Source organism: Maylandia zebra, linkage group LG16 (assembly GCF_041146795.1).
Source record: "Maylandia zebra isolate NMK-2024a linkage group LG16, Mzebra_GT3a, whole genome shotgun sequence".
Lineage (NCBI taxonomy): Eukaryota > Metazoa > Chordata > Actinopteri > Cichliformes > Cichlidae > Maylandia > Maylandia zebra.
The window spans coordinates 37,125,463-37,144,221 of record NC_135182.1 but is presented as its reverse complement, the minus strand read 5'-3'; the positions used below and the strand labels follow the sequence as shown (position 1 = coordinate 37,144,221).

General features: G+C 47.0%; 1 protein-coding gene across 7 annotated transcripts in view; it reads left to right on the top strand.

The window, feature by feature from the left end:
• Positions 1-18,152, top strand: part of zeb2a (zinc finger E-box binding homeobox 2a) — a 42,433-nt gene extending 24,281 nt beyond the window's left edge. For 5 of the 7 annotated variants that reach the window (XM_012915762.2, XM_012915760.2, XM_012915761.2 and 2 more), the window contains 8 exons: positions 2,088-2,309; positions 2,620-2,688; positions 3,244-3,450; positions 3,797-4,011; positions 6,169-6,277; positions 7,105-8,999; positions 10,160-10,340; positions 12,998-18,152. In XM_012915762.2, the coding sequence (XP_012771216.1) occupies positions 2,088-2,309; positions 2,620-2,688; positions 3,244-3,450; positions 3,797-4,011; positions 6,169-6,277; positions 7,105-8,999; positions 10,160-10,340; positions 12,998-13,596 (3,497 nt within the window). In that variant the 3' untranslated portion in view covers positions 13,597-18,152. The remainder of the gene's footprint in view (positions 1-2,087; positions 2,310-2,619; positions 2,689-3,243; positions 3,451-3,796; positions 4,012-6,168; positions 6,278-7,104; positions 9,000-10,159; positions 10,341-12,997) is intronic. The other 2 variants (XM_012915764.2, XM_076874614.1) reach the window with 2 other exon arrangements.
• Positions 18,153-18,759: the final 607 nt, after the last annotated feature.

Here is an 18,759-nt window from a genome sequence, read left to right as displayed (position 1 = left end):
CTGCTGCAGGAAGTGATCAGTGGTCAATCAGTCTGATCATGTGATCAACAGCTGATCTGAGACACGTAAACAGGAAGTAGAACCTGCCAGGTGAGCGCTCCGTGCAGGCAGTTTGACTCCATCGTGTTTCTGTTGACATTTCTTCTTCTCTGTTTTTTTTGTTTTGCTGTGTGTGTGTGTGCCTGTGTGTTGGGTTGGCAGACTGATGTCATCATGAATGATGTAAGTGTGATGTTCTGACATCGTCGTGTTTCGTGTGTGAGTCGACGGACGGACACTTGAGCCAGTGTTCGATCTGTCCTTCCCCCAGTCTGACAGAAATGTTGGAGCAGGAGGAAGATGAAACCCGGGGAGGAGGAAGAAGGCGGGGCTAATGTGTCTTTGTATGAGGAGGAGCGGCGCTCTGTGATGTGTCGTCTGTTTTGTCCCTGAATGGACTCAAAGACCCTCTGAAACCTGGGGGGTGGACGCGCTGTCTGAGTTGCCCCCGGTGACATCTGCCACTCTGCCTCCGTCATGTGACCTGGCAGGCAAACAGCAGCGTGAATGGCCTTTGTTTGGGAGGTCAGTGCCTGCTGCCCACCGACCAATCAGGGCACGGGACCCTCAGCCTGCTGCGGCATTCTCTGCTTTAAGGTGGAATCATGGTGGGGAGGATTTAAGGTGGAATGTTATCTTTGAAGTTTAAGGTGGAATTCTAAGCATAAAGTGTTTATTTCCTTGCTCTGTGACGGTGTCCACAGGAAGTGGAGGAAGTGTGTGTGTTTACCATTAGTGCTCAAAGAAAACGAACGCTTTGGTTTTTAAAGTTTAACATGAGTGATAAAAGGCACTGGTGCTTATCTGCAGGTAACCAGACCATCAGCCACATATGTGGGCGGAGCTTTAGCCTGTCACATATGTGTTTCAGAGCTGAGAACAGGTAGACTCTGGCCCTGCCCATTCTGCATCACTGATGATTATAAGCTATTATTGAGGAGGTATAAAACACACACACAAGCACGCACGCACGCACGCATGTTTAACACTGCAGATGAAAGTTTAGAATGGAAATCAGGTAAAAACTAAAAGTATATGGACACACTGGGCCTAATATAGAGTGTGACTGTCCAGATACTTTTGGCTCTCCTGTGTTTAGATATGTATTCATGGATATGGATGTGATGGCTCCTCATCCATACAAGTGTTATTCGTGTCCAGGTGTGCACATACCTGGCTGGTACTGCTGATGTACTGAATGAGGGTCTAAAGATAGACGTGAGCATATCCTGTGGACTGTCCACAGACTGATAGCAGGCCGGGCTGTGATTGGGAGATTCCTTCACACGCTGGTGTTTATATTCTGACCCTGCAGTCACGGTTTGTTGCCCCGCCCCTCCCCCTCAGACACTAACAGCTGAGCCAGCTTACACAGGCTTTGTTTGAATCCACCCCCCCACCGGGGTCCCCCAGTTAAGAGTCCTGGGGACACCCCTGTCCTATTGATTAGATGATCCTGGTTAGTGATCGATTGATTGTGTGCACCCAATCTCTCTCTCTCACACACACACACACACACACACACACACACACACACACACACACACACACTCTCTGCTATTGTGTTTTCTGCCTTTGGAGTGAAAGAATGTGTGGGCGGGGCCTGTGTCTGATGTCTAACGTGTCCTGGGACCACACAGCGAGCCTGTTTGATCACAGAGGGTTAACACCCCCCCCCTGTCCTTGGTATTCAGCCCGGGTCAGCAGATTTCTCCGTCGTGCTTTTTCATCTGCACCTGTCGTGCAGTTGTCCGGGACGCTGCAGACAAAGATCATATTATGAACGGGCTAATCTGCGTGTAGCTGGAGGAGGATCTGCGCTCTGTGGGAACCCGCCGCCGCCTGCCGCAGGAAACGCCATCAGAGCCAGATTAACCCGTTCCCATGATGTCAGCGTAGTGTGGCCGCTCACATCAGAGCGCAGAACAACTGCAGACCAATCACGAACACCCAATTCTCACTTCCTGTTTAACACTTGTTAAAGAACATACGCCGTGTTTACAAACACACTAAGGTCAGAGGTCACCCCCTCTTCTTTTGTGTTTCAGTGCTAAACTATGAGAACGTTGCGGAAACTACCTCAGACACCGATGACGAGGACAGTTTCGGAGGAGGTGGCGCAGGAGTGGACGAGGAGGAGGGCAGTCCGGCAGGCGTGCCCGCTCTGGAGGCGTCGCCCCGGGTCGGCCACGCCCTGCTGTCCCACCGTGACCAGGAGAGCGCCGAGAGCGGAGATGGGTTCCAGGACCCCCATGCCTGGAGACGCATCGGTGAGTCACGTGGTCACCTGTGAGTTGGTGAGGTCAGAGGTCAGCGTGCGGTGTTTTGGGCCATGTTTAAGTGTTTTGTAGTTTTTCTGTTTGATTTTAAATCTGGTCTCATGTTCGGTTTCTGCTTCTCATTTTCTCACTGTTTTTGTCATGAATATTTTTATAGTTGTTTGTAGTTGCTGTTATTAGTGTCGGGGGGGTTGAATAGCTAAATGATACCCATGACTCGGGAGGATACAGGAGTAAGGGACCAGCCTCCATCAGAGGAAGAGCAGGGTAAATGATGTGCTCCTGTGTTGTGTTTGGACAGACGGGGGGACGGACGAGTACGAAGCCGTGGGCCCGGAGGCGTCTCCTCACGCTGTGGAAAACAGTGCAGGTGAGATCACACACAATCAATCATCACCCATCAGCGTCATCGCCGTCAGAAGAGGTTTTATTTATATTTGTCTCATTTTATTTTTAGCTCTGTCTCCATACTTTGCTCCTTTGTTTTTTATAAATTTTTTACTTAACTTTACTGTACGGCTCTTTGGGATAATATTTTTTGTCTTTCTTCATCTTTATTTATTTGAGTAATTAAAGCTAATTAATGATAATGACTAATGATAATTAGCGATCGTAATTAAAAGCGTAATGTAAAATGTCCTGCTGAATTTTTGTCTTTCACATAATTTCCCGAGTAATTAATACAAACTGTGGGATTGCTTATTGGTGTGGGCGTGGCCTACAGCAGGCTGACTTCAGTTGGTTCCTTCGCTGTTGTCGTAACTTTAGAGGAAGTAAACGACATCCCTGGTCATAATGGTCAATGGGCAGTCAGAGGACCCAGCAATGTTAGTTTAGGAGTCCCTCAGGGCTCAATGCCGGGTCCTCTGAGGTTGCAGTGTGATGATTGGTCCTCTGACCGGACGAGCTTTGTCCCTGCATCCAGGGAAGCGACTAGAGGGCATCCCTGAGTTGGACGAGTACTTCCTGAAGCGTAAACTGGAGGACGGCGACAGTCACTCTGCGTGCATCGCTGAGTACCTGCAGCGCAGCGACACTGCCGTCATTTATCCAGAAGCCCCAGACGAGGTGGCGCGCCTGGGCACGCCTGAGGCCACGCCTGAGGCCACGGGGCAGGATGAGAGCGAGCACGGTGAGAGACCGAGAAGACAAACTGAGCATTACAAATCGATTAATCATTTTTAAAGAGATTATTAGTCAAAAAGCTGGCAGCTCAAACATGTGACTCTGAAGCTTTGTAGAGAGAAGTCAACAAGCTGGCTTGTTAACGAGATTATAGAAGATTCAGATTTCACTGGTGCCACTCCGACCGCAACCTTTAGTATGATGTGTGTTTCTGTGACCTTCAATCCCAGACTCATCATTTTGACTGTAAAATCATCTCGAAGTTCAAAACAGTTGGGAGCTTCGGTCATGTGACTTTTCTGTCTAAATAAAGGGTTAAGGACATTGTCTCTTTCCTGACTTCTGACCTACAGACCTTGGACCCGACACGCAGGATGACTTCGCCCAGCTGCTCACGTGTCCGTACTGCGACCGCGGCTACAAGCGCCTGACGTCTCTGAAGGAACACATCAAGTACCGTCACGAGAAGAACGAGGAGAGCTTCCCCTGCCCGCTGTGCGCTGAAACTTTCGGCCACCGTGCTCAACTGGACCGTCACATGACCACACACAAGCCTGCCAGAGACCAGGTAACGCACACCTATTACATCCATTTAAACCTTTATTTAAAAGTCTGTCACAGGAGTTCCAGTATGAAATCCATAAAGACACAGTCTTCAAACGTTAGGACTGACTCCACGCTGGCTTCACTAACAGACAGAAAACTGCAGTGATCAGAGAAGAAGCTGCCGTCAGGTGCTGACACTGCACTGCATCAGCTGTGGATGCTGAGCAGCGGAGGAGGGAGGCTCGGGGAACTCCATCAGTACATGCAATGACTCAGATTAGTAATTAATCAGCGGCTGTGGTCCCTGCAGGGTAAAAACAGATAAAAATACACCAAGGCTGGAAATTTAAGCTGCGTCAAAAGGAGCAGAGGACCGCAGACGGAGCCCTGAGGAACGCCGCCTCATTCTGTTTGTTTAGAAGGGTGAGAGATCCACGTGGCTTCCTGCTGTCTAACACATGAATGAAGTTCCTCCCAGTTCTTCCAGTCTGCCCAGTCGCTCCATTATTAACCACCTCCGTTCTGGGTGTTTTTCTCAGCAGCTGTAATGTGTCGTGCGTGGGAGGTGTGAGTGCGTTGACTTCCTCCGGCCATCAGACTCCACATCAGCTGCTGCTGCTGGAACCGATTAGATTCACGGCCTTCCTCTGATGCTCGGGCAGCCTCGGTGGCAGGCAGGGTGTCACACAGTAATCTAATCATAAGCTGGTGTTAAATGTTTCCTGCACACGCCTGTTTGCTGGCCCTCATGATCAAAAACTCACATTAGAGTCGGTAACTAAGCACTGAGTCATTCAATTTTCCAATTATGCTGTGATCGTAATGAGATTTCCTGAGTTTAGACCTCGGGTCTCCTCACAGAAGCACAAATAGCTTTCATACCTGACCCCCCCTCCACCAGCCTTAACCAGCACCAGATGGTCTTCTCCCTGCTGGATTGAAGACTCATAATCCTCTAAGTGGCCGTTTATTTGTGTACTTCCTGAGTTAAACTGTTAAAGAGAGAACAGGCATGTGTGCGTCGGTGAGGAGGAAGCAGATCTGTCTGTTCAGTCTTCACGGTTTGCCCCCGACAGCAGCGCCTCACTCAGTAATCATTGTTCACAGGCTTTCTACTGTGCTGCTGAGTGCTGCGGTAAAACATCTGTATGGCACGGCCTCACAGCTGTTCAGGCTGTGCTCGCACAGCCGGGACTGCTCCTGAGTATGCAGCACAAACACTCACAGCTGTTTGCTTCTTGCCGTGATGTGGCTGCTTCAAGCAGTGGCCACACTAATGCAGTTACATATATATATACAGTTAATCTTCACTGCATGACAGTGTGATAAGGAACGCGTGACAGTGCTCAGTCAGCACAAACTGCCCAAGCCCACTTTTATCCAGTTTAACCAGTCCTCAGTTCCTGCATGGATGGGTGGACAGGTGGATGGGTGGGAGGGTGGATGGTGAACGGACAGATGGATGGGTGGGTGGATGCTGGGAGCAGCAGTGTTTGGTTAGGATGGACCTCGTGCAGGTTGTGTTTGATTTGAGTCCAAACTGGTAAGATTTGCAGACAAAGACGTGATCATTAACGACGGTGGTTAAGAAGTTTTGTTGGTGATTCAAAGCACGTAATTTCTTTCAGCGGTAATTTCAGTTTAAACAAAAACATTTGTGTTTGCGTGTGAGGGACTGGGACAAGCTGGTTCATGTTGGAATAACGAGGTCCTGGCAGAGGTTCCCTGCTGGATCCCAGGAGATCTGCTTTCCTGCATTTGTGGAGTCTCCTCTGGGGTTGAACTCATGGTGAATGAGTACAGATCAGAGCAGAGAGTAGAGCGTTTACTTGAAGCTGTTTTCTCTGCTGTAGACGACAGAAACAAGTCTTCAGGTTTGTGTTTCCTTCACCGATCATCTGCATGTGAGACGAAAGGATTTGAGCTCCCACTCAGCAGAGGGGGGAGGACGCTCCCCGACTGTTTGTGTTTGTTTATCTCTGTATTTGCATTTCAAATGTTGGGAATGCACCTCCACCAGAAAGTGTTACCTCTGCACAGCGCCACCCACGCCGTTTCTCAGAATGCCTATCAGATCTGCTTCACTAAATACTATTAAATTCCCCGTTAGCTCGTGCTCCCTCTCTGCAGCGACTCCCACTCCTCCACCATCACTTCAAATCTGTTTTTCTCTCTGCAGCCACCACTGCTTGCTGAAGGAACTGGAAACCGCAAGTTCAAATGCAGCGAGTGTGGAAAAGCCTTCAAGTACAAGCACCACCTGAAGGAGCATCTTCGTATTCACAGCGGTGAGTGGAGTTCTGAGGGCCGGATCAGAGCTGAAACTTTCCGCAGACACGGGTCTGATCCGGTCCTCCTCGCGTTTACATCGACTCTGATAAAACGCTGATTGTGTTTCCACATCTGACTGTCTGGCTTCTGCTTTAGCCACAGTATTAATACATCTGACAGTCAACAGTTTCACTTCCCATCTTCATATCTGATCACGAAGCAGTTCAGCTCCAAAAAAGGAACATTTTCATCATGATGGTTTCTATTTTTATTGAAGATTCATCCACTGATTTTTCCATTGATTTGATTATTAAAACCAAAACCCAAAGCGTCAGTTACTGTATCATACATAGTAATGTGAAGTATACTCATAAAGCACCTCATTAAAATGAAGTTTTTAAAAAGAAAACCTTTCTAAAATAGAACATCTGGACCGCCTCCAAAATCTCGCTGCTGATCTGTTTGTTCATTTCAATTTTTGTTAGTCAGCAAACAAACAACTATTCAGACAGTTGCTGGTTATCGTTGAATTGTTTTAATCAGCGAATGAACCGATATTATGAGCTCTGAATAACAGTGGGGGACACGTTAGCTAAAAGATGTGCCAGAGGGTCAGTTCATAGTTAATCCTGGACGTCAGCAGCTGAGATGGTGCATGGATAACATACACTTTGCTGGTGTTGAAGGAGGAAAAGCACCACCTCCAATTCTGGATCAAAGGTGTAAAGATCACACTGGTGACTAACTGTGGACGAATGATGATGTTTTAAGTAAATACCTGACGTTAAACTATAGAGCACGTTTGTGGGCTGAGAAGTAATCCAGACGTTGGGCTGTGTTTCAGGTGAGAAGCCATATGAATGCTCCAACTGTAAGAAGCGCTTCTCCCACTCCGGCTCCTACAGTTCCCACATCAGCAGCAAAAAGTGCATTGGCCTGATTGCCCTCAATGGAAGAGTACGCAATGGAAATGGTGGCAAACTCGGCTCCTCTCCCAGCTCTACAACCTCATCACCTGGAAGCCCCGCCCTGGCCCAGCTTCGCCACAAACTTGAAAACGGGCGCCCGCTGGGGCAGCAAGACCAGCCACGTCAGCTGGACATAAAACCTGAGCCGATGGACTTCAACGACTACCGGCTATTGATGGCCTCACAGCATGCGTTTGGGGGACCCGGGGTCTACCTGAACGGGCGGGGGGGAAGCCCCTTGGGTTTTCACAACTCCTCCCAGAGTCCCCTTCAACATCTGGGAGGCATTGGGCTGGACCTCCAAATGCTGGGCTACGTGAGATCCCTTGGCAACAACCTGAGCGAGGTGCAGAAGGTGCTCCAGATTGTGGACAACACGGTGTACAGGCAAAAAATGGATGGAAGCCCTGAAGACAAGCTCAGGTCCTACATGAAGGAGTTAGGTGCCCAGATGGAGGAGACCAAGGCAACTCAGGGTGGCTTCCTGGTGACGGGCGACGGCAGTCCCACCAAGAGCATCATAGATTACACACTGGAGAAGGTCAATGAGGCCAAGAGTCTGATCGACGAGTCTAAGAGGCAAGAGGGTGTTAAGAAGGAGAAACCAAGCCATTCTGTGGATCTCAGCAGTGAGGAAAAGAAACATGAAAACCAGAACCAGTTCCTGCCATTCTCCTGCCAATACTGCAAGGAGACCTTCCCCGGGCCAATCCCCCTGCACCAACACGAGCGCTACCTGTGCAAAATGAACGAGGAAATAAAAGCCGTCCTGCAACCGGCAGACGGCTGTCCCGCTGGCCACCAGGGAGGGATGTCCTCCGAGGTCTCCAGCAACGACCGAGCCACCAGCCCCGTCAGCCACTTCAAGGATCACGTGTCGTTGCTCAAAGCTTATTTCGCCATGAACACTGAGCCCAACTCAGAGGAACTGCTCAAAATCTCAGTTGCTGTTGGCCTCCCTCAAGAGTTTGTCAAGGAGTGGTTTGCCCAGTGGAAGACCCAAAACCACCACGGTAAAAGGTCACCACCTCCTGACTGCAGTGGACCAGAAGTCAACCACAGATTGAACCGGTCTCCAATGTCACTTCCAGCTACAGATTTACACCGAAGCTTCACTAATGGCTTTTGCGAGTCCTCCCACCAGTTTACAACCAGCCGGCAAACAGCAGGGCAAAAACCACTAGAATCATTGGACCACTTGAGAAGCAACACTCCATCACCCCTTAACCTTTCCTCGACTTCCTCCAAACACTCTCAGAGTAGCTCTTACACTCCGAACAGCCTGAACTCGGAGGAAGCCCGCGGGGACACACCGCTGGATCTGTCGCTCCCCAAACACATGGCGCAGAAGCGCGCCTCCGCCGGAGAGAAGCGGCCCAGACCCAATGGTTTAATCAGAGAGCACAACGGGGAGGCTTTGGGGCGAGAGCAGGTGTCTGGGCCCTTTGATTTGGTCAACATTAAGAAGGAGGTGCTGGGATCTGATGGTGGAGGGAATGCTATTCACCAACTGGAGAAAAGCACCAGTCCCATCTTTGGGATTAATGCCTTTGCTGGCGGACCTGTCTACACCTCCCTTCCACCTCACGGAGCATTTCCCCCACACACCTTCATGACTCCTGCCCAAGCGACCATCCCAGGCCTCAGGCCCTACCCGGGTCTTGACCCCATGAGCTTCCTGCCTCACATGGCCTACACCTACGCCACTGGGGCAACCACATTCGCTGAAATGCAGCAGAGGAGAAAGTACCAGCGGAAACCAGGCTTCCAGGTAAAAATCATGTAAAGTAAGGACAATGCGTTTTGTTTTGTTTGTTCTTTCTTCTAAACAGAGCCAGCCAGGAGCCATGGAGGGTCAGTATTCCCAGGTTTTGGTAACCCCGACCTGCTCAGACTGGAGTGTGTTGCACTGAAAACCTCCAAACTGGCCGTGCATGGCTCATGGTTGGACAGATAACAGCAAAGACAACAGGTGGCTGTTAGTTTTCAGGGCTTTTCATCTCCATCACACAACATGGCGGCTGGCAGTCCAAACCCGCCGTCAGCTCCGTTAGCTTTGATCATGATGACGTGTTTGCTCCACAGCACAGAAGTTGGATAAAGGGATTGTTTGTTGGGCTTGGGGCTTACAGCTGTCTGTATAGTGATGTGTTAAAAGTATTGTTGACCCAGCCAGTGTTGAGCGTGGAGAATTTTAAAGGGTCTCCCTGCCACGGGACCTATGAGCTGAGCTTCAGCGTTTCCACTGTGGCGTCTACATTTAACTGGTCTCATTATGGGGCGGGATGTGTTTGCTCCGACTGAAAGTAGTCAGAGTTTTCCAGGTTTCATGTATGAGTATTTTTAAAAATGCAAAGTGTGGAAGTAATGCCAGAGAAAAAGAGGCTGGTTCCACAAAAGACTCGAACACCTCCAGATTCAGAATTTTTTGCCCTTTAAAGGAAAACTTCACTTCCTGTAAAGAAGGGAAGTTCATCTCCTGAAAACAAATCACAGATCAAATCTGGATTTAGTGAAATGCTGAGAGTTTTTCACTGTGCCATCATAAATACCGTTTGTCAGCAGCACCAAAGGTAAACAGCTCATAAGTCCCGCCCCTTGAAGCGCCGGTCACCGCTGACTCTTGGATGATTTGTATGAAAGCAGCTGCGTGGACTTTTTGGGAAAGTTCCTGAAATTGAAACTAAAAATGATGGTCAGCGCTTTGTTCCGGTCTCGTGGTAAACCTCTGACCTCAGCTCACCTGCTGTCAGCTGTTATCTGTAAACACACCCCTCTTTCTCAGAGTCTCCTGGGTGAGGGGGACTTACCGGGTTGGGCCTTTAAGCCCTGTCCAGACTTGGGATCATAGAGGCGGTGGGGGGGAGTCTCGTGGCGCGAGGCTGACAGGTGTGGGATTATCGGGGTACTGAAGCTCTGTCTCTGTCTCAGGGGGAGCTGCTGGACGGCACGGCGGACTATCTGTCAGGCCTGGACGACCTGACAGACAGCGATTCGCTGCTCTCCAGGAAGAAGATTAAGAAGACTGAAAGTGGTATGTACGCGTGTGACTTGTGCGACAAAACATTCCAGAAGACCAGTTCCCTCCTAAGACACAAATATGAGCACACAGGTATATATAACACTTGGACACTTCTTTTTACCCACCCAATGCCTCCTTATTTCCTCTGTCCTCACTCTTCTGTTTCCTCACGTAGCTCCCCACTCGTAGCTCTGCTTCTCTCTTTTGTTCTCTGCAGGCCGTGGCCTTTAACATGCGCCTTTCTTTTCAGCGGGGGGTAGGCAGCCTTTAATACAGAGAGCAGTACAAAAACATTCAGCGCCCCAAATATCAGCAGCACCTCATTCACACTGAGAGAGGAGGAGGAGTGCATGTTTGCATGACTGTGTGAAGATCAAAAGGAAATATTAATTACAGCCGAGAGATGGTCCATTTTTTTCCATTTTTAAACTGGAAACAAACAACTTATGATAACACCACAGCAGGAAAGGTGAAGCAGCAAACACTGTTCTTATTAAAGCGTCCCAGTTTACCGAGTCGCCCCGCAGGAAATGTGATGAATGTGGAGGCTTCAGTAAGACTGCAGCATTGTGGGGTTTAATGCTTTCATGAGATTTCTCTGCAGGACTCTTCTGATCCAAATCAAAATCCTAAACGACCCCCCAGCATGTCCTGAATAAAGTCAGTGTTTCACTAGTTTGGTGTCTCATCTTCACGCCTTTCGCTGCGTCACGGATAAAGGTAATCTGTGGCGTTAAGCAGAGCCACACCCTCAGACGACTCTGGCTGCACGGCGTCAGCTCAGTTTGTCATTTTCTCACTGCTCTGGAGATAAAATCAGTGCTTTTTAAATGAAGTTTGGTTCATGTCCTGCCTCACACATTAACCCACATCACTTCCACTTAATGACCCATTAACATGCAGCATATTTACAGCATTTCATGGAGCCTCCTTTCAGCTGCTCGTTATCAAAGGTAGTAACACATGGTAATGACTAGTTTTCTGTTCTTGAACACTCACATTCATCTTGATTTTACTTGTGTTTTTTGTTTTCTCGTCGTTCTCATGATTTTATTATTTAATATTAAATAGTAATTTTTCATTGACGGACGTCAGACTGATGCTTCCTGTCGTCAAATTCGGTGCTTGTCCTGGTGTTACAGTAAAGTGGGGTTTATGATTTGGGAGTTGGAGGCTCACGGAATGATAATCATGTGTTGTTTGCATTCCTCTGGCATGTGATAGAACAAAAGCTGAACATGAGAACACGTCTTTGTTGTTCCCATTGATACAGGAAGTCAAACCTGCGTGTTTGTGCTAATATTGGAGTTTGGTTGATCTTACCTGTGTGCCGTCCTCACAGACTCAGACCTGCTCTACCTTCATGTCTTTCACTCAGTTGCATCACCCTCATGTTTCCCTCCCACCTCCAACACTCGAAGCAGGAATCTACCGTCTCAGTTATTTCTGCCGCAGTGTGTGTGTGTGTGTGTGTGTGTGTGTGTGTGTGTGTGTGTGTGTGTGTGTGTGTGTCAGAATGCCAGCTATGGTGGATGTTACAGGCGCTCCGGGTCTATTTGTGGCTATGATCTGCCTGTGTGTGTGTGTGTGTGTGTGTGTGTGTGTGTGTGTGTGTGTGTGTGTGTGTGTGGGGGTAAAGCCATGTTTTTGGTGCATGTGTGCGTGGGACGTGTGATTGGGCAGCATTCAGCCTGCCAGTTGGCAGCAGCTGAAGCATCCTGTTCAGACATAAGAAATTTCCGCCTGTACAGTCGTAGTAAACCAGCTCTGTGTGTGTGTGTGTGTGTGTGTGTGTGTGTGTGTGTGTGTGTGTGTGTGTGTGTGTGTTGGGAGCTGTTACAGCTGTTAGGGTTCCTGCCCCTCCTTAAATTTAAATCCGGAGCTGTGATGTCATCGCAGCTGACCGCAGGCCGCTGAAGGTTCGCGTTACCTCGTGGTGTCTCAAGCATGCCTCATTGTTGTTATGGCAACAGACAGACACCGAGGGTGTGATGAAATGTTAACAGGATGAGTTGAAGATTTTAGTTCAAACCTGTCATGTTTTTGTTGTTTTTGTTTTTTTCCGTCAGCCAATCACCGCACAGGTTTCAAAGATCTGTAGTTCAGTCTTCTGATTGGTGATTGTTTCAGCTGTGTCTTTGAGTTAAGAGATTTTTTTCTGGTCCAGCTGTAGATTTATGTCTCTTTATGAAAAAACACGTGAGAGTTTTCCATGTAGATCAGAGCTGAAGTGATAAACCGTGGAAATAATCAGCAGACAGGTTGATAAATGGACAACATCACTTCCATTTTTCATTTTTTAAATTCATTTTTAACACGCCCACATTTCATTCAGCCTAGTCTGGATTAGTTACTGCACTTCATGCCCAGTTACAGCAGTTGTGCTGTGGACCAGATGTGGCCCAAAGATAATTAATATCTGGTTCCATAAAGGAGGAGCTGCGCCTGAGTTTAGGCCAGACTTCAAAATAAAGTCTAAAATCTTCTTACCTGATTAATTAATAAACACCATCCACAGAGTCCAGACAGTTTCCAGGTCTTCATGCAGTTGGAAAACCTTGGAAACACAAATGTTTCCTGGTTCTTTGTAGTGTTTGTACGTCCTCGGTGTCTGTAGCTGTTCAGAGTTTCTTGTTCCTTCGTTGGGTTTGCAGCTGTCTGTCATGTGCTGATTCACTCTGCTGTGTGTCTCCGTGTCCAGCTGTGTCCGTCCTGACCGTGTCCCACCCTCCATTGTGTTTCTGCAGGTAAACGTCCGCATCAGTGTCAGATCTGTAAGAAGGCCTTCAAACACAAGCACCACCTGATCGAGCACTCACGCCTGCACTCTGGAGAGAAGCCCTACCAGTGCGACAAGTGCGGCAAGCGCTTTTCGCATTCGGGTTCGTACTCGCAGCACATGAACCACCGCTACTCATACTGCAAGAGGGAGGCCGAGGAGCGTGAGGCGGCCGAGAGGGAGGACAGGGACAAGGGAGGCAGGGGAGGCGTTGCAGTTGCAGGGCTGGAGCCCACCGAGCTGCTGATGAGGGGCTACCTCCAGGGGCTGGGGCCCCTTGGATACTCGGACCCAGAGGACCAGCAGGAGGATGGCGGCAGTGCGATGCTGAGGGTCAGCGGTGAGGGAGGAGTAGGACGGGAGGAGAGGGAAATGGACGGCAAGATGTCTGAGGAGGTGACAGAGCGGCAGGAGGGAAGTTTCAGAAAAGGAGAGGAGGAGCAGGAGTGCGACAGCAGGAGCCAGATGGACTTGATGGGGGATGTTGAGGGTAAAGGCTCGCCGCTGCCGATGGACGAGAGTTCACGAGAAGGGAAAACAGACGGCAGGTCAGACCAGGAGGACTGATGAGGAGCAACAAAAGCTTTGGGACGCTGGCTCGATGCAGCTGCTGCTTTATGAGGGGCTGAAAGGAAGATGAGGGCCGGAGGGGACGGCGGTCATCTTCTCACACCAAATTAGTGTTTACTTTAGACTTCCTGCTGAGACTGATGGGTCACAAATGTGTTTATGGTCTGATTCAGCTTCGTTCGCGTTCAGCCGACCGAAAACATAAATGATTTTAAAAAGGCTGTAATGTGCAGTTAACTTAGTATTATTAACAAAACTCGTGGCCTCTGATTTATCAGGTTCAGTCTGATTATTTTCTCCTTCAAAGTGTTTGTTGACACCTTTTCTTAATGGAGTCCTGTTTCTTTAACATTTTAAAGTTTAAGTTCTGCCGGTAGCTAAAGTGCTGGGATAGTTTCACAGCCAGAAAGGCCGAACTTTGAACCTCGGCAGTTCAGTCTGAAGCTCTCAAACCCTGAAGCTTAAGGTTTCTGCTGAGCTGATGTTAGATTTGATTGATAGATTTTTAGATCTTGGGGCAAAACCCCAAGACCCCAAGGCACTAGTTTTCAACCTTTAAGTAAAAACACTGAAAATAGAGCCCAAAAAGCTTCTACTTAAATCGGACAAGCAAGCCTGTACAGTACAGAAGTATTTTTTTATTATTGTGTTTGTGAATCCAAGAGAAGACAGGTTTACCTTGAGACCTACTGAGAAACCAGTTTTGTTGTAGCAGAACACCATTTACTAAAGACACTAACAGCAACCGTAGCAACTCTGAATGACGTGTTAGGGTGAGCGATGGTCTCGGTCTAATTAGGGACTCTGTGGAATGAAGAGCAGGTTCAAGTTGTAGTTCTCTGAACACCAGGTGTGGTCTTTGAGGCGTACCGTCATATACGCGTGGTCGTTAATGATCCCTGCTCGATTTTGCTAGGTTAGCTTGTTTTCATCACCATGATACCTAAACACACATTCAGACCTGTGGGAGGTTTTATGTGAATGAAATAATGATGCTAGCAACATTATTTTGTATGATTTTAAGCATTTGAGGGTAAATCTTTGGAATCAATTCAATTTTATTTATACAGCGCCAAATCACAACAAAAGTCGCCTCAAGGCGCTTCATAGATACAGAGAAAAACCCAACAATCATATGACCCCCTATGAGCAAGCACTTTGGCGACAGTGGGAAGGAAAAACTCCCTTTTAACAGGAAGAAACCCGCAGAACCAGGCTCAAGGAGGGGCAGGGCCATCTGCTGTGATTGGTTGGGGTGAGAGAAGGAAGACAGGATAAAAGATATGCTGTGGAAGAGAGACAGAGGTTAATAACAGATATGATTCAATGCAGAGAGGTCTATTAACACATAGTGAGTGAGAAAGGTGACTGGAAAGGAAAAACTCAATGCATCATGGGAATCCCCCGGCAGCCTACACCTATTGCAGCATAACTAAGGGAGGATTCAGGGTCACCTGGTCCAGCCCTAACTATATGCTTTAGCAAAAAGGAAAGTTTGAAGCCTAATCTTGAAAGTAGAGATAGTGTCTGTCTCCTGAATCCAAACTGGAAGCTGGTTCCACAGAAGAGGGGCCTGAAAACTGAAGGCTCTGCCTCCCATTCTACTTTTAAATACTCTAGGAACAACAAGTAGGCCTGCAGAACGAGAGCGAAGTGCTCTAATAGGGTGATATGGTACTACAAGCTCATTAAGATAAGATGGGGCCTGATTATTTAAGACCTTGTATGTGAGGAGCAGGATTTTGAATTCTGGATTTAACAGGAAGCCAAAACAGGAGAAATCTGCTCTCTCTTTCTAGTCCCTGTCAGGACTCTTGCTGCAGCATTTTGGATTAGCTGAAGGCTTTTCAGGGAGTTTTTAGGACTTTCTGATAATAATGAATTGCAGTCGTCCAGCCTGGAAGTAATAAATGCATGAACTAGTTTTTCAGCGTCACTCTGAGACAGGATATTTCTAACTTTAGAGATGTTGCACAAATGGAAGAAAGCAGTCTTACATATTTCTTTAATATGTGCATTGAAGGACATGTCCTGGTGAAAAATGACTCCAAGGTTCCTCACAGTGTTACTGGAGGCCAAGGTAATGCCATCCAGAGTAAGAATCTGCTTAGATACCATATTTCTAGGCTTTTCAGGGCCGAGTACAATAACCTCAGTTTGATCTGAATTAAGAAGCAGAAAGTTAGCGGCCATCCAGGTCTTTATGTCTTTAAGACATTCCTGCAGTTTAACTAATTGGTGTGTGTTATCTGGCTTCATGGACAGATAGAGCTGGGTGTCATCTGCATAGCAGTGTAAATGTATGCTATGTCTTCTAATGATGCTGCCTAAGGGAAGCATGTATAATGTAAACAGAATTGGTCCTAGCACTGAACCCTGTGGAACTCCATAATTAACCTCAGTGTGTGAAGAGGACTCTCCATTTACATGAACAAACTGGAGTCTATTAGATAGATATGATACAAACCACTGCAGCACAGTACCTGTAATACCTACAGCATGTTCTAATCGCTCTAATAGGATATTATGGTCGACAGTATCGAACGCTGCACTGAGGTCTAGCAGGACAAGCACAGAGATGAGTCCACTGTCAGAGGCCATAAGAAGATCATTTGTAACCTTCACTAAAGCTGTTTCTGTGCTGTGATGAGCTCTGAAACCTGACTGAAACTCTTCAAATAATCCTCTGCAGATGATCTGTTAGCTGTTTGACAACTACTCTTTCAAGAATTTTTGATATGAAAGGAAGGTTGGAGATTGGCCTATAATTAGCTAAGACTGCTGGGTCTAGAGATGCTTTTTGAGTAAAGGTTTAACTACAGCCAGCTTGAAGGCCTGTGGTACATAGCCGATCATTAGAGATAGGTTGATCATATATAAGATCGAAGAATTAATTAATGGCAGGACTTCTTTGAGCAGTTTTGTAGGAATGGGGTCTAAAAGACAGGTTGAAGGTTTGGAGGAAGTAATTATTGAAGTTAACTCAGAAAGATCAATTGGAGAAAAAGAGTCTAACTTAACATCGATGGTACTAAGAGTAGCTGTAGATAATATTACATCTGTGGGATGATTATTGGTCATTTTTTCTCTAATGATAAAAATTTTATTTGTGAAGAAGTTCATGAAGTCATTACTAGTTAACGTTAAAGGGATGGTTGGCTCAAAAGAGCTCTGACTGTTTGTCAGCCTGGCTACAGAGCTGAAGAGAAAAAATCATAGCCTGAACCTGATGAGTCAAAGGTCATGAGTGTTTTGTGTGAAGTTTGGTTTGATGAGCCCAAACGGAGAGGCGGGTCCACAGGAAGTCTGAATAACACTGGGATCTATTATTGTTATTATCAGTGTTAACGTTTAACTTTTAAAACGCCTCCACGCCGCAGGTAACCTCCGTCAGTCCCTGAGCGGAGACTCGACCCCATGAGCGTCCCCCCCCCCCCCCCCCCCCCGAAGCTTGTGGGACCGTTTAAAAATCCACATTATGCAAAAAACAAAAGAAGAAGAAGAAGTCGTAATGAGTATCACTATAATGAAATGAAGCTGTTTTTAATGTACAGTATTATAAAGGCCTAAAAGCTGTGTGGTGCTATGTTGTTCTTAACTTTCGGTGTGTTGTTGTGTTCGAACCTCACTTCAGGAAATTGCACTCCACTCCCTGAATCACTACAAAATAAAAGAAAAAGGAAAAAAAGAGGGTATACAGCCTCGAACACTCGGCCACTTCCTGTCAGTGTTATTGTCGTATTTTATCTCCTTTTACTGTGATGTTTTTATTTTTTATTCGACTTTATTATTTTGCCAACTAACCACATGACTTTGGGCCTCCTGATTTGTTTTTTTACGTGGAGGAACATTTAAACCTGTGTGATTTTCAAAATAAAACGTGGAGTCTTAAAGCGCAGAGGAAATGAAAATGAAAGGCAGAGCCCTCTGAGTGTGTTGAATTTTCTCCAGAGAAAGCCTTATTATATGCAAACCTTTCACCTGTGCCATCCCTGTACAGCGCCACCTGTCCTCTGCTTCAGTATTAAAGTGACGAGCTTACCTGTCCGATGCGTCAGTGTTAGCGTAGCAAGGCGTCAGTTTCTTAGTTTACACGTTTGTGCAATTTTCTGTGTTTCTGTTCACCTCAGTATTTCTGTCAGTATTACTTTTGTTTTTAATTTGAGAGTTTGCCATTTTATTTATGTGACTCATTTTATATTTCCTAATTTTATTTATTTCATACTGTAGTGTACAGTATTAGAGTTCCTCACAAACATCTATTTTAGTAAAATGATCGGAGCAAAACTCTGGAGCTTTTCTTGTTGCTTTCTTTGTTTTTTCCAAACTACTGGAAATTTTAAATTTGGGGAACTTTGGATACGAAGCTTCTGGTGAAAACACTGTATTTAAAAAAAAATCCACTTTAATCATCCCACTAAAGAGGTGATGAAAGACTGGTGAAGACGATGAAGGAATTCCTGAAATGTTTTATGATTTTTCATTTTTAATTTCCATGCTCGAATAAATGTAGCCAAAATCAATTTTAATAAAGCTGTGTTATTCTTCTTGTAGCACCGGGGTCTGATTCATTAACGCCTCAGCGACGAAGACGAGCGCCGTTTTTAGCTTCCTCGTGTTACCGTCACATTGCTGCTCGCTCACATCATCGCTCCCCCCCCCCCCCCCCCCCCCCACACACACACACACACACCTGACCGCAGTACACACACCTCTCAGCACGCTGGCTTCAGGCTGGACCTTCGTCCTGAACATGAGCTCAGCACTGACGGATAAACTTTATTTAAACTGACAAACTCGTGTTCCGGGAGCTTAGCCTGTGACAGCATGGCCCTGAAAGGAAAAGAAACACTCTGTAAATTTTACTTCCAGGTGATTCGTGTGGTGGAGGAAGACTGCGCAGCTCTCGTTTCTCTGTCTGGTTCAGGCTGAAATCATCGGTTTTCTCCACATTAGCAGGACGTGCGCTTACAGCCTCTGTGATTTATGGCTTTTATCTGCAGATGCAAGCAGGTGTGGTTCACACACAGTGCAGAGAGGAGCTGATCTGAGACCAGCGAGGACCCACACAGCCTGAGGAGAGCTGACACGGATTAAACTGCTCAGAATGAACTCGCGGCTTTTATTTTAGGCTCGTTTGTAATTAATGATTTCCTGAAT